Source organism: Pogoniulus pusillus, chromosome 18 (genome assembly GCF_015220805.1).
Source record: "Pogoniulus pusillus isolate bPogPus1 chromosome 18, bPogPus1.pri, whole genome shotgun sequence".
In the NCBI taxonomy this organism is placed as follows: Eukaryota; Metazoa; Chordata; class Aves; order Piciformes; family Lybiidae; genus Pogoniulus; species Pogoniulus pusillus.
In genome coordinates, this window is record NC_087281.1 from 14,386,317 (window position 1) to 14,401,234 (window position 14,918).

The 14,918-nt window shown below is 44.7% G+C and overlaps 1 protein-coding gene across 1 annotated transcript in view; it reads left to right on the forward strand.

Annotated features, from left to right (window-relative positions):
* The window catches only part of C18H1orf198 (chromosome 18 C1orf198 homolog), a 25,352-nt gene continuing 10,434 nt past the window's right edge, over positions 1 to 14,918 (forward strand). The window contains exons 1-2 of the mRNA XM_064158498.1: positions 1 to 414; positions 8,410 to 8,460. Coding sequence (XP_064014568.1) covers positions 67 to 414; positions 8,410 to 8,460 — 399 coding nt within the window. The 5' untranslated portion in view covers positions 1 to 66. The remainder of the gene's footprint in view (positions 415 to 8,409; positions 8,461 to 14,918) is intronic.

The window sequence follows — 14,918 nt, forward strand, 5'->3', positions numbered from 1 at the left end:
TTCCCATTCCCGCCGTGTGAGTGCGCCCAGCTCGGTGTGTGCGGGGCTGGCGGCGGTGAGGTGGCCATGGCCTCCATGGCGGCGGCGATTGCCGCCTCCCGCACGGCGGTGATGAACGGGAACCGGCCGCTGGACGAGCGGGAGCGCAAGCGGTTCAGCTACTTCTCCTCGCTGAGCCCCATGGCGCGCAAGATCATGGCGGAGAAAGAGCGGATCCGCGAGCGGTACGGGCCGGAGTGGGAGCGGCTGCCGCCCCGGCAGCAGGACGAGATCATCGACAAGTGCCTGGTGGATCCGCACGTCCAGGCCCGCTACGCCGCGCACCGCAGCGCCGCCCGAACCACCGCGCCGCCCGCCTGCTACCCCAGCCTCCGCCTCAACACGGGCCAGAAGGTGGTGCGCTTCGGAGACGAGGTATCGGCGGGGGGCGGGCGGAAAGGGACGCTGGCGGGGCCCGCCCCTCTCGCCTCAGTGCCCGGGCGGGGGCCGTTGGCTCTAGGTCGCCAGAAGGGGTCTGCCGTGGCGGGGCTTGGGGCGCTCCTCAGCCCTGCCGTCGCCGTCACACGGGCCGGCGGTGGGTGGGGTGGCCGCAGCCTTGCCCCGGCTTCACAACTCCTGCTGGCGTGTGGCGCCGCCGAGCCGGCGATCGGCTGTGGCAGGGAGCGGGCGGCTCTAGTGGAGATCGCGGTGGCGGGGGTGGGGGCAGTTGCCTTAGTGATGAGATTGATTCCTCTTTTTCCCCACCACGGTTATGCAGGAGGGCAGGGTGTTACACTGTAAGAGAGGCACTTGGTCAGACTGTAAAAGCAGGAAAGGCACCGAATTGGAGTTTGTCCGAGATAAGCAGAAGTAACTCTGCCGTGGGTTTTGCAAAGCGGGAGTCTTGGAGAAGAGGCCAGCTCCCACCCGAGAGAGAGGCATGGCCATTCCTGGCTCTGCAGATAGCCCCCTGCTGTAAATGGGCGCTAGGGAATGTTTACACTGAATTAAATCTCTTCCTTTTTGTTTCTAATTTTAGACACAGTTAAAAATACAACCCTGAAAACATTACAGCTCTTGATATTTTTGACACCTTAAAAAAAAACCCGTGGACTGTTCCATGTCGTATGCCAGGAAAAACAAGGGTGTGGAAAGATAGATGGCAAAAAATGTGGGTTTTGAACCTTCTGAGAAACATTTAACTAACGGTGCAGCGTGGCAGCCCTTCTAGAAGTGCATTGGTGTAAGGATGCCTGGTCCGGTGCAGTAGGATGTATTGGTCCGGTGCAGTGTTACTGAGTGTGGTCTGTGGAAGAGAAAGGTCTAATAGTGCTTACTGACCATGCTTTTCTGATAACTCTATCTGTCTTATTCTGTGTATGAGATTTCCTTTCTTTTACATCTTGGTATGATTACAGAGCCAATATTTTTTCACTGTATTCTTAGGCTATCTTAAAAATAACTTATTGGTGATTAGCTGACATGTTTTCTTCCAGGAAAAAAAAATTAATCTGCTTTTGCTTGTGCAATCAACCAAATTTAAAGAGAGCAGTGCTGCTTTTAGCATCCTCACCAATATATCTTGTAATGGGATTTATAGGAATCATAGAATCAACCAGGTTGGAAGAGACCTCCAAGATCATCCAGTCCAACCTAGCACCCAGCCCTGGCCAATCAACTAGACCATGGCACTAAGTGCCTTGTCCAGTCTTTTCTTCAACACCTCCAGGGATGATGACTCCACCACCTCCCTGGGCAGCCCATTCCAATGCAAATCACTCTCTCTGTGAAGAACTTCTTCCTAACATCTAGCCTACATCTCCCCTAGTACACCTTGAGACTGTGTCCCCTTTTTCTATTGCTGGTTGCCTGGCAGAAGAGACCAACCCCCACCTGGCTACAGCCTCCCTTCAGGTAGTTGTAGACAGCAATGAGGTCAGCCCTGAGCTTTCTCCAGGCTGCACACCCCCAGCTCCCTCAGCCTCTCCTCACAGGGCTGTGTTCCAGGCCTCTCATCAGCTTTGTAACCCTTCTCTGGACACGTTCCTGTATGTCAACATCTCTCTTGAATTGAGGAGCCCAGAACTGGACACAGGACTCAAGGTGTGGCCTGAGCAGTGCTGAGTACAGGGGCAGAATATCCTCCCGTGTCCTACTGGCCACACTGTTCTTGATCCAGGCCAGGATGCCATTGGCTCTCCTGGCCACACTGCTGTGAGAAGTGATTGAAGCATGCAGATTCCCAGCATCATGGTTCCCAATCAGCTTTGTGCTAGAAGACTGCTGGCTGTGTTTCACCTGTCAGGAAGGTGTGACAATGTGCCACACACACATCATGTCTACCGTTAGAGAACATGCAGTCAAGCTTAGTCTTGTTAAGTCCACAATACCAGAAATTCTGGGTAGATACGTGGTAGTAACTGACCATAACCACTGATGGAAATGAGATTGAGAGGAATGGAAGACAGTACATTTTGTTAAGTTTTTCTTTGAAAGGAAAACTGAACCTGAAGTTAGTTGTGAAAGGATTTAGGTTAGTGAATGTATAACGTAAGTATGTTCTGCTTTCCTGGTCTTAGTTCTGCTGCAGTTTCTGCTTTGAATTACATGGATCAGGAAGGAAAGCAAGCATGTTGTAGGTTGTTGGGCTGCACTGTGTGGAAATAATAATTTCCTGCCTGACAGAACAGCTAGAGCCCATCTGAAATTTGGCAAGTGTTGTTCTTTCCCCTCTTGCCATGAAATACAGCTATGATACATGTAGTGGTGTTGTTAGCATTTGTGTAGCCATTAACCAAATAAAGCATGCTTCATCAAAATATTTGATGACTCTTTAATTATGGAAACATCTGCCCAAACTGACTTCCTCCTTGACTTCTAAGCTGAAGTTAATATAGATTGAATTTTTGAAGAAAAGAGATTCTACTTGTTTTGGCATCCTCCATTTCCATTTTAGTTCTTCCAAGTGCACTGTTGAGCCTTGGAGCCTTTCCTGACTCCTCATCTGATAGCTTCCTCTCTCCCTGCTGCCTTGCTGGCATTTGACCCAATTCTTGGATATTTGCCATGGCTCCTTGTTCTGCTGTTACACACCACTGCAGCTGATCTCTTGCCATTTTGGTTCATATTTCTAGGTTCTCTATAGTGAGCTTTATTATCTTGCTGTCTTCTGGTCTGATGGCTTAGCGAGCTGTACTGCTGCCCTCTTTGTAAGATGTATCTGCTGCATGTACTGTGGTCACTCAACCCTTGCTCAGGGCAGTTGGATTGGCTGCTGTCCGTGGCTCAAGTTGTATGGTGTCCCGAGGCAAGGAAATGGAGAGTAGTCTGTGTGCCTCAGAATCACTTGTTAATGTTGCAGCGCTTTCAGTGTGAGTGTTTTGGCCTGATGATCTTGCTGACACCTGCTCCAAAAGCTTCATGTTTCCAGCCACAGCTCATCTTCCCTGTTAACTGATGTTGAAATCTGTAGTGATCTACCTGTGCTTGCTTAAGCATGGAAAGTTGATCTCTTTCACCTTGTGCTCTTTGGAGGACCTGGGAGAAAGCAAAACAAGGGTGAGTGATGAAGGTACAGATTTACCCGTCCAAGACTCTTACTGTTTCACTCCCAGTTTCATGCACATTACCACTTTGATAAAATGGTTCAGAAGATATATGCTAATCATCTTTTATTGCAGGATAATTGGTTGCCTCTTTCTTATCCCTCCCAGTTTCCCACATATCTTCTCCTGACAGCAAGCTCATCTCCTCAACTTGCAGCCCAGGATAGGAAGTTCTCAAAGTATAGGCATCTCTTAGGTTTTCAAAACACCTTTCAATATGTTGGCTGTGTGAGAAGGCCATGACAGAAGATAGATGTGCACTAACAGGACTGTGGCATCCTGTAGCCATAATCCCATCATTTCATAGTGCTAGAGCACTGCAGCAAGCATCATGTATGACTCTTAGCAGATACCTAGAGTCAACTGAGTTACTGTGCCTTCTCCATTATCGTCCCCTCATTGCAGCAGTGCCAGTTATGAAGTTAATAATTGAAGCTCTACATGCGCTGTAAATGCAGTGCCTAAGAGGGTCAGTGCCAGGACATCAGAGCTTCTTTCTTAGTCTCCCGTTTTGCTGCCAAAGAACCAAAGGTGGTTTTAAAAAGTCTCCAAAGTCTTGATGAAAGAAATGGAACTACAGAAATCAGCTCAACACTCTTGATAGGGTTACAGACCTTGTTATTTTCCAGCACCACCTTCTAGTGAAACCAAACATCTCTTGCTTCTCTATCTTGTTGTGTTTTCCAGAGTCATGTGCTCTAGGTCATGCATGTGTTTTTGAGCTCTTCCAGGCATTTAACACTACCATGAAAGAAACTGTGTCGTGTTGGCTGATCATTGGCTGGTCATTGCACATGAGCTCAGCACCAAGAGACTGTTTGTTGCTTCGCCATCATATCCTGTTTAAACCACCTAGCCCTTCTGACTGAGGGCTATTGGAGGCTGCAACCTCCAAACAGAGCTTTCCCAACAAGTCTCCAGTTGCTAGCATTTCTCTATTTTATGTCTAATGCTCATAGTGGTAAAAAATAAGATTAATTGAGAAGAGGAAAATCTGTAAATATAATCCAGTACTGCTTGGTATAATATAAAAGGGCTATTTTTGGAATAAACCATAAATTATAAGCCACTCTGAGGGGAATAGGTAGAATAGGAATAGGGGAATAGGCAGCAACAGAACAAGGGGACACAGTCTCGGGTTGTGTGGGGGGAGGTCTAGGTTGGATGTTAGGAGGAAGTTCTTGCCAGAGAGAGTGATTGGCATTGGAATGGGCTGCCCAGGGAGGTGGTGGAGTCACCATCTGTGGAGGTGTTGAAGAAAAGACTGGATGAGGCACTTAATGCCATGGTCTGGTTGATTGGACAGGACTGGGTGCTAGGTTGGAATACATGATCTTGGAGGTCTTCTTCCAACCTGGTTGATTCTGGTGCTGGAGTGGGTGTGGAGAAGGGCAACAAGGCTGGTGAGAGGTCTGGAAACAGACTGGTTACTGTCAACTACTCTAAGCAGTGTGCATGCCAGATGTGCTGGCACTTTTCTACCAGTGTCTTCCATTTTGAAATTCAGGTGCTGTTTTGCAGCAAACTGTCTACATATAGCAACTGTAGTTTGTGATTCCTTTTTGTGTGTTCTGCAGCTGTTGCTGAAGTCAAGTGCATGACTGGATTTTTGCCTCTCATTCTCTCCTCTTTTTTTAGCTCTGAAAAGCGTTGCATGAGGCCCTTTTTCTTACAAATAGATTCTTTGCCACTGGTGAACAAGGGTTGATTTGTTTGCCTTTTTCTGGAAGAAGGCTTTGTTGTGTGCTGAAAACAAAAGCCAACCAGATATGGATTTCTTCTAATCTGTATTTAAGAGAAATAGCCTTGATTTTTTTTTTCTGTAGAATTTTCACTGATAATTTACTTCTGTGAATATCGTAATAGCTGGTGCTCCTATTTTCTTCAGGTGTGAGAGAACTTGTATTTTCTACAGAAAGCAGAGTTACTGATTTTAGTGGTGGTAAACAGAAATCAGGCACATCAGACCTTGCTTTCTGTTGAATTATATTGTTCTTCTGTTTCTCATTTGATCCTCTGCATGTATTCTGTGTGAGAGGACAAGAGGTGGAGGCCACAAACTTCCTTCCCTGATAGTGGATGGAACCTAACAACTGTCTCCTTCATCCTAGCTTCAAAGATGTTCAAATAACCATAGACATGAACTACTTGAAGATTTGTGTCCTCAAACCATGTCTTATCCTATTTTATCCTTTGCTAGACCCCATGGAAAATCTCTTGAATGTGGGAAGCGCTCCTCAGACTTACTGGCTCTAAGGTGTTCTAGATTGTGCAGCCTGAGATACAAATGAGTCATCCTTCTGAGACAAAAAATATCTGTGTTTCATTTCTTTCAGGGAACTGCTCCTGCCTAACAATGGACTACTACTTTCATCTTTTGAAATAATCTACAAAAGTCTTAGGTTTTGTCTCTGACAGGTACTTTTTAGCAACCAGTACCAAAATACTTTTAGTTCGTTTCAGTTTTTTTCCTGCCTAAAATGGAGATTGAGGTTACAAGTTCATGTTCCAACAGGAGCAGTGGTGGTTGAGAAGACATCAGGTTCTACTAAGTGGGAAGGTGTCTTGCTGTGGCCTGTAGGAAGTGGTGTATCCATGTGCACAACCACAATATATGGTCACTCTGCCTTCCCTCTGCTGCTTCTGCAGACGGCCTTTTGTCATAAAGGCTTGTTACAGCCACAGTACCACTGAGTTGAGGATGTGCAGAGTGTTAGGTGAAGAAGTGCTGTATACATTTTCCTTTATACAGGAAAATAAAGAACTGCCTTTCTTAGATCCAGGTTAAGGATAGTCTTGGCTTGCTTATAAACTTAAATCTGGTCACAGCTGATTTGCAGGCCTGTGAAAGATAATTGTTGGGCAGCATCAAGGAAAACAACCTTGAAGAAATTGGCAGAGAAGCTGCAAAGTTAGCTGTGCGAGAGGACTAAGGGGGCTGGCCAGTCAAATTTGCTCCTAGGGCATGTGGACAGCCCAAACTCTGTTATGCAACCTCTCAGAATTATACACATTGTATTGGTGCTCTCTATAAGCATGATTCTTAGCTGCAATAAAGGTTCGACATGCATCATATCGGCATTTCAGTGTCGTTCTGCTCCCTGCACAATCTAGGAAACCCCAGCAGACAATAAGGCAGATTTTCCTTTAAGCTTTTTATGTAAAACCTGCTGACAGCTATGCCTATGTTTCTGGAGCTTTAAGATGCTGTTTGAGCATGCAGAAGTGTTAACTAAAATTTCTGGACTCACTTTCTGTCCTCTGCTGCTGTGGTTATAGTCAAGTACTGATTTGTCCAGACCCCATCTGGTTATGGTGTGAGGCTTGATGTAGCCATTGGGCTCTCCCATCCCTTCCCTTGTGGCCCATGATTCCTGTCATACATGCTGCAATTTCACCAGCTTCATAGGCAAAGGATCTGTTCTAAAATGATTTTGAAATAATTTGACACTCAGTTGACTGAGGCATCTCACTTAAGTGGTGTGGCATTCCCACATGGTCAGCAGCACTCCACAGTCCAAGTGCCAATAGAAGTTAGAACAGAGGCTAAAAAGCAAGACCTTTACTCTGCTTGTTTCCCCTAAATGATAATAAATATAAGTATCCACTTCTTGGAATAAGAGAACCTGAAACTTCCTGTACCTGATTTACATTTTAGCCAGAATATGTGGTCCAGCAGAGCCCAGGGTTTTCCTTTTAGGTCTTTTTAAAAGCATAGGATCACCTTCATACATTCCACAAGTCCTTTTCACTGCTGGAAACTTTGCAATTTACAAATGAGTAATAGTTGGAGAATGCCATGTTTTCGTGTTTAGGAGATGGTTTCAAGCCCTTGGCCAGCAAAATCTGCCTAGGGTGAAGTAAGAGATGGCCAATCAGGAGAATGCTGTCAGATGTCAGAATGTTGTGACTTGGCCTGGTGAATGCACAGCTGTTCCACGGCCACATGATTACCTGGGTGTACTTAAGCTCTTTGGTCTACAAAGTGGTGGAAATAGGACTTTATTTTTCTAAAGCCCCTGCTCTTATTATTTCTGTCCCAGAGTATTGCTAGTAAAGAAAATGCTAGGCATTTTTTTTAATATGTTTTAAAGCTATCTGTAGAGAAACAGTTTCATGGAATCAGTCGGGGTTGGAAGGGACCACATGGATCATCCCTGCCCCCATAGGCAGAGACACACTACCTTAGATCAGGCTGGCCACAGCCTCAGCCAGCCTGGCCTTAAACACCTCCAGAGATGGGGCCCCAACCACCTCCCTGGACAACCCAGTCCAGGCTCTCACCACTCTCATGCTCAACAACTTCCTCCTCACCTCCAGTCTGAATCTTCCCACCTCCAGCTTTGCTCCATTCCCCCTAGTCCTGTCACTACCTGATAGCCTGAGAAGTCCCTCCCCAGCGTTTTTGTAGGCTCCCTTCAGATACTGAAAGGCCACAAGAAGGTCACCTGGGAGCCTCCTCTTCTCCAGACTGAACAGCCCCAGCTCCTTCAGTCTGTCTTCATAGCAGAGGTGCTCCAGCCCTCTGATTGTCCTCGTGGCCCTAAAACGGTTGTTTTCAAGTGGTTAAGATGAGATTAAGCCTTCATATACTTGGTAGGTTAAACTGGTATACTAATTTACAATCTTCCCCTCAGAGAATTTGCCGTTGGTCACCATCAAAATGTAATCAGTGCCATCTTTAAGTAGCGCTCCCAGTTTTCGGCGGGTTCTGTGGCAGTGGTTGTTATGCTTCCAGCTGCGCAACATAATGTCGTCTGTGTGATGCTTCTGAGTGCATGAAACTGCTCTTCTGATTTTTAGTCACTCTTGATTTTTATTTCAGGACATAACTTGGCAAGATGAACACTCTGCTCCCTTCTCCTGGGAAACGAAGGTAAATATGCAGCAATTCTATTTTTAGGCTTGGTTTGTCATTTTACACTGTTGCTTGTGCATTTATGCCGCTTTAAGTTTGAAACTCGGTAGCCTAATGCCACCTTTATTCTTTGAGACCTTTGTGAAGTTACTGTTCTGCAAATGAAATGGGGACTGGTGCGCTTTGGTTTACATCAACAGAGACACAAAATGTACCTCATGCATTGATACTCTCAAGGGCAGCTGTAAAACTGATTCATTACCAGCGATTGCGTTTTCCGTTGTAAACCTTTTCAAACGGCTTTCCACATTTGGCAAGACAGGGATCTCAGATATTGCATAAGCATTAATGCACTTCACTTTTAAAGGTAAGAGTGAAGTAGCTAGGAAGGGTGGGGTGAGACAGGAACAGACATCTAGTAACTTCACTTTCTTAAAGCCTGCGCTATGCTTCATCTTTAAGTTACATACTAGAATGCAATGAAACTTGATAACCTGAGACTGTGCTAGAAGCATTGTACTACTTCATCTCCAAAAGGCAAGTCTTTCAAGCTATAATGTATTTTTCTGTGGTAGATTGCTTTGGAGTTTGTTTGGTTGCCTTTCTTCATCTCCAAAAGGCAAATCTCTCAAACTATAATGTATTTTTCTGTGGTAGATTGCTTTGGAGTTTGTTTGGTTGCCTTTCTTCGTCTCCAAAAGGCAAATCTCTCAAACTAGAATGTATTTTTCTGTGGTAGATTGCTTTAGAGTTTGTTTGGTTGCCTTTCTTCATCTCCAAAAGGCGAATCTCTCAAACTGTAATGTATTTTTCTATGGTAGATTGTTTTGGGGTTTGGTTGTTTTTTCTGCCCACCCCCCCCCCCCCGCTTTACTTCTGGTGTTTTCTTAAAACAACATTTATGACAGGATTGCCCTAAGACTAGCACAGAGCCAGAGTTCTCCATCTTTCCGAACCTGCAGTCTGAGGAATTACTATTGGCCATATTTGTGGTGGGAAATCAAGTTCCATTCTCGTTGAAGAAACCTGGAGTGCAAAAACATGACTCTCTGCCTTTCTCATTGGGGTATGGTGGGCATGTTAGTTTTATCACACATTTCAGATTTTGTATTTTCTGGCTTAACCTGCTGGAGGTGGCAGCTTCTGCCCTATTTCTTCCAGTTTTTTTTGCCCTTGAACTATGTAGATAATCGTGTATGAGCTTCTGAAAATAATCTTAGTATAGTGGCAGAGTAATTATTTGGAAATGCCAGTGAACACTAAATTAATCCAGTTGACCCTAGACTTGCTGTCAGCCTTCCCTGCTCAAGGTCACACTGCCTGTAGCTAGCATCCCATCTGTGCTTTGTAAATGCTGATTAACCTAGAACTTGATGTAACTTCTGGGGGCCTGCAGCCTACAGTGCTGCACTTGAAGGCTAACAATTGTTCCTCTTAACTTGCCTTAAAACTCCCTCATAAACTGTGGTGGTTCAAGAGGCAGTGGAAGCGTGGTAACTCAGGCAAGCCTTCCTGTCTTTCAGGATCCTTAGAAGAAGCAGATAGAGTCTTACAGTGTAGTACTAAAGAGGCTTTTAGCATGAGTGTACTAGGGTGAAGCCATCAAGGAAAGAAAAATAGTGGGAAGAATGTGGACCCTGTTACCAGTAAAATGAAATAAATCATATATTGGAGATAACAGTATTGCTTCTCTTCTGCTTTTTGGTGCAAACCCTAAGACTCTTTTGGGCACATGGCAATTGTACTCATATTTCTAAGCTCTGCCTCAGCAGATTTTCTAGGTTCAGAATACTTGAACTTCCTGGGGATGGTGCTTTGTGTGATGCACAAACTGGAGAGCCTTGAAGAGGATCTTCACTCAAATGGATTTTCTCTTATTGATAGTTGTCTTTTCTTTTAAATGCTCCTATGTCTGGTGAAGTGCTTCTCAAATTAGCCTGTAGTTTATCACTTGATGAGTATTTTTACTATGCTCCTGGTGTCTCAAAATGAGGGAATGGATACATGCTCCAGTTTCTTGTATTTCTGTAATGAATGGAGGCTTGCAGAATGCATGATCTGTTGGAAGGTAGGAGAGCCCTGCAGAGAGACCTGGACAGGCTGGATAGGTGGGCAGAGGCCAATGGGATGAGATTTAACAAGGCCAAGTGCAGGATTCTGCACTTTGGCCACAACAACCCCAAGCAGCACTATAGGCTGGGGACTGAGTGGCTGGAGAGCAGCCAGGAGGAAAGGGACCTGGAGGTACTGATAGCCAGTAGACTAAAGATGAGCCAGCAGTATGCCTAGGTGGCCAAGAGAGCCAATGGCATCCTGGCCTGGATCAGGAACAGTGTGGCCAGTAGCACAAGGGAGATTATTCTTCCCCTCTACTCAGCACTGGTCAGGCCACACCTTGAGTGCTGTGTCCAGTTCTGGGCCCCTCAATTCAAGAGAGATTTTGAGGTGCTGGAATGTGTCCAGAGAAGGGTGACAAAGCTGGTGAGAGGCCTGGAACATAAACCCTATGAGGAAAGGCTGAGGGAGCTGGGGTTGTTTAGCCTGGAGAAGAGGAGGCTCAGGGGTGATCTTATTACTGTTTACAACTACCTGAAGTGACATTGTAGCCAGGTGGGGTTGGTCTCTTCTGCCAGGCAACCAGCAATAGAACAAGGGGACACAGTCTCAAGTTGTGCCGGGAGAGGTCTAGGCTGGATGTTAAGGGGAACTTCTTCAGAGAGAGTGATTGGCATTGGAATGGGCTGCCCAGGGAGGTGGTGGAGGCACTGTCCCTGGAGGTGTTCAAGCCAAGCCTGGCTGAGGCACTTAGTGGCATGGTCTAGTTGATTGGCCAGGGCTGGGTGCTAGGTTGGACTGGACGATCTCGGTGGTCCAACCTCCTTCCAATCTGGTTGATTCTATGATTGTATGAAATACTTCCACCATGTTTAGCAGCTTGATATGTATTGAAAGTTCTTAACTTTTTGTTTTAAACCCTTTAAACATGGCAAACAAAGCAGAAATGCAAAGAAAATTGCTAAGTTACCTGTTGGAAAGCATTTAAAATAATAAAAATTTTGATAGAAAACTTCTCAGAAGGAAAACTACTCAAGAAAGAAGTTTTCATGGCATGGCAAATGAGCTGACATTTGAAAACTAGAGATTGAACTGGAGGCAGTGATTTGGTTCCTGGGTGGAGCCCTCATGCACATAACACGTCTTGAAATGTGGGTTGCATTTTTAACTGGAGCTAAAGCCAGGTTTATGAATTTAGGGCATTCTATTTATGGCTTCAGGTTTAAGTGAGATGAAAGCTGACATTTTTTGGCTGAGTTTAGCCTTTGAGGTTTCTTGGTTTATTTGAAGTAAAAGTTCAGTGAAACTTAGCACCGACTCTGAGATATAAATGGAAAACAAGTGTCAAGCCTGGGTTTGGAAATGAAATTTCTCTGCAGCTATTCCTGAACTCAGCACTTTCTGGGGTTTGGTGTATTTTGTTGTTTGTGCTCTTTTAAAATCAATTTAGTAGTGGACAGAGAACACTACTCTCTTCTGTCGTTTCAGCTACCATGTTGAATGCAAAGAGAGTACGTTGGAATCTATTTGAATTCTAATTAACAGTGTTAACTAAAGTAGGTTTTATTCCAAATGCTTGAAGTTGACACATGCAGATCTAAAAGTTTATTGGTCTTAATACAGGTGGAAGAATAGCTATGAAGGTAGCTTTAAGGAGTCCTTAGTGTATTTTTTTTGTCTTTCTAAGTCCTGCCTTTATTCTGCTTTAACTCTCTTCTGCTTTCAGTAGCCTCAGGTATTTGTAAGGAGATAAAACAAAAATCAACCAGACAAACAAACTAAAAAGAAGCCTTCAGTGTGTATTCAAAAGAAAACAAATAAGAAAACAGGCTAAAAAGTGAAAATGTGAGGTGTCAATCTCTTCAGTAATCAGGTTGCTGCCTCCCCTGTCTGAATCCCCCAGTTCCCTCTCTACAGAAGCGATCTAATCCCAGTGATTAGAAAGCAAAAAAAGTTAACCCTGCACTTACAAAAACCTGACTTGCTAACTGTCTACTTTAGCCAAAACTAAAAGACAGTTTTCAACATCGTCCTTTGTACAAGTTCTACTTTTATTTGGTTTATTTTTTAATAGGAAGAAAGTGGCAGAATTTTTTTCCCTTTACCTTTTCTTAGGAGCCTGATATTAGAACTGCTTGTTACAAACTGTGCTTCAGTGTGATTATTTTTATCAAGCTGGCATAAATGGCAGTGCTGCCTTGGAAGGAAAGCAGAGTGATGCCTGAGGTTTTGAGTTTCCCATTCCATTTTTGATCTAGACTACAGATGTTTAAACCACAGTGCCGCAAGACTACTATTGACTATTAGTTCACGAGCAAAAAACCCTCAATTTGTGGTAATAGGAGCTGTGCACAGTCAGATGTTCTCTGCTAAGGATTCAATTACATGCATCAATCTTTAGACAATTGTTTTCTGTGCAAAGCCATGCACATACCAGATAGTGTCAGTGTGATTTTGCCCAGGCTAACCTGTAACTCTGGCAGTCTAGAATGCTGTTCATATCACCTAAGAGTAGCTTGTGATGTCTTTTCTGGAGCTCCAAGCTGTGTATGTGTGGTGTTGTCTTTCTGTGTGGACTAAAATTGCTAAAAACTTCAGGTTTGAGTACTTTGCTCTGTTTTATTTCCCTTCAAACTGGTCTCTGCTGACTTAAGGATTTTTTTTTTTTTTGGCTTGGAAAGATTTTGAAAACACTCAGAGTGTGCACAGCAAACAAAACAAGGGCTGCAGTTACTTTGGGTCCTGTATTTATTTTGGTTTCATCCATTCAGCAAAGTAATCTTCTAAATAATTTTGAACTTGGCTTTGTCACTCCTGCATCTATCAGTCTGTGCTTAAAGCAAGTTGCTCTTACAGTCTTACTGCAGTCTTTGTCTTAAAAATGTTGATTTTTTTTCTTTCCAGGCTGCCAAGGAAAACAATATGCTTTGGCTGTGTTTGCTTGGCTGGTCAGTAAAACATTACACATTCCTGATGAGTGAATAAGACTCCTAAAAGAAAATTTTAAAAGGCTACTGAGTTCTTTGTGATCTTCTGATTTTCAAGGTAGACTGATAAGGATTATTAGATCATTAGCTTCTTAGTGCATGGTGCCTCTCTTTGAGAGTACTTTGTTTCCCATGAGTAGAATACAGTCAGTATTATGATTTAGTGAATTATCCCTGCCTTGAGACTGAGGTTAGGTCTAAATATTTTAATCCAGTAAATAAAATTGCTAAATAGTTTAATAGGTTCTTTTTAAGGAAAGGTGGACATGCAACTTGTTAAAATGTTAATATTGTGTTTCTTAGAAAGATCAAGGCATCCTTCAGTTTAACTCTTGCAGTGGTTGACAAACAAAGGGTTAAGACTGGGAAGAACACAGACTTAAAGGTTTGCTTTGCTTCAAGATACAACTTCACACGTGCTTTCACACAGGTTCTCCTTCTTAATGTGTTGAGATATTGTTTGAATTCATCCTTACATCCTGTAACTATTTCTGCTTTCACCTCATTATTTCAATTTGGCACTGTGGAAAGTAAACAGACATGATAGGATGAGAGGCAGTGGCCTCAAATTGCACCGGGCAGGTTTAGATTGGCTATTAGGAAAAATTTCTTTACTAGAAGAGTGGTCAAGCATTGGAACAGACTCTGCTGGGAAGTGGTTGAATCACCATTCCTGAAGGTTCTCAAAAACCATGTAGAAATGGCACTCTGGGACATGGTTTGGTAGAGATGATGGTGTTAGAATCATAGAATCAACCAGGTTGGAAGGGACCTCCAAGATCATCCACTCCAGCACCTCCCTGGGCAGCCCGTTCCAATGCCAATCACTCTCTCTGTCCAGAACTTCCTCCTAACATCCAGTCTATACCTCCCCCGGCACAACTTGAGGCTATGTCCCCTTGTTCTGTTGCTGCTTGCCTGGCAGAAGAGACCAACCCCCACCTGACTACAGCCTCCCTTCAGGTAGCTGTAGACAGCAATGAGGTCACCCCTGAGCCTCCTTGAGGCTGCACACCCCCAGCTCCCTCAGCCTCTCCTCATAGGGCTGTGTTCCAGGCCCCTCACCAGCTTTGTCACCTTTTTCTGGACACATTCCAGCACCTCAACATCTCTCTTGAATTGAGGAGCCCAGAACCGGACACAGCACTCAAGGTGTGGCCTGAGCAGTGCTGAGTCCAGGGGCAGAATAACCTCCCTTGTCCTGCTGGCCAGACTGTTCCTGATGCAGGCCAGGATGCCATTGGCTCTCTTGGCCACCTGGGCACACTGCTGGCTCATCTTCAGCTACTATCCACCAGCACCCCCAGGTCCCTTTCTGCTCTCCAGCCACTTCGGCCCCAGCCTGTAGTGCTGCTTGGGGTTGTTGTGGCCAAAGTGCAGAACACTTGTTCAATCTCATCCCATTGGCCTCTGCCCACCCATCCAGCCTGTCCA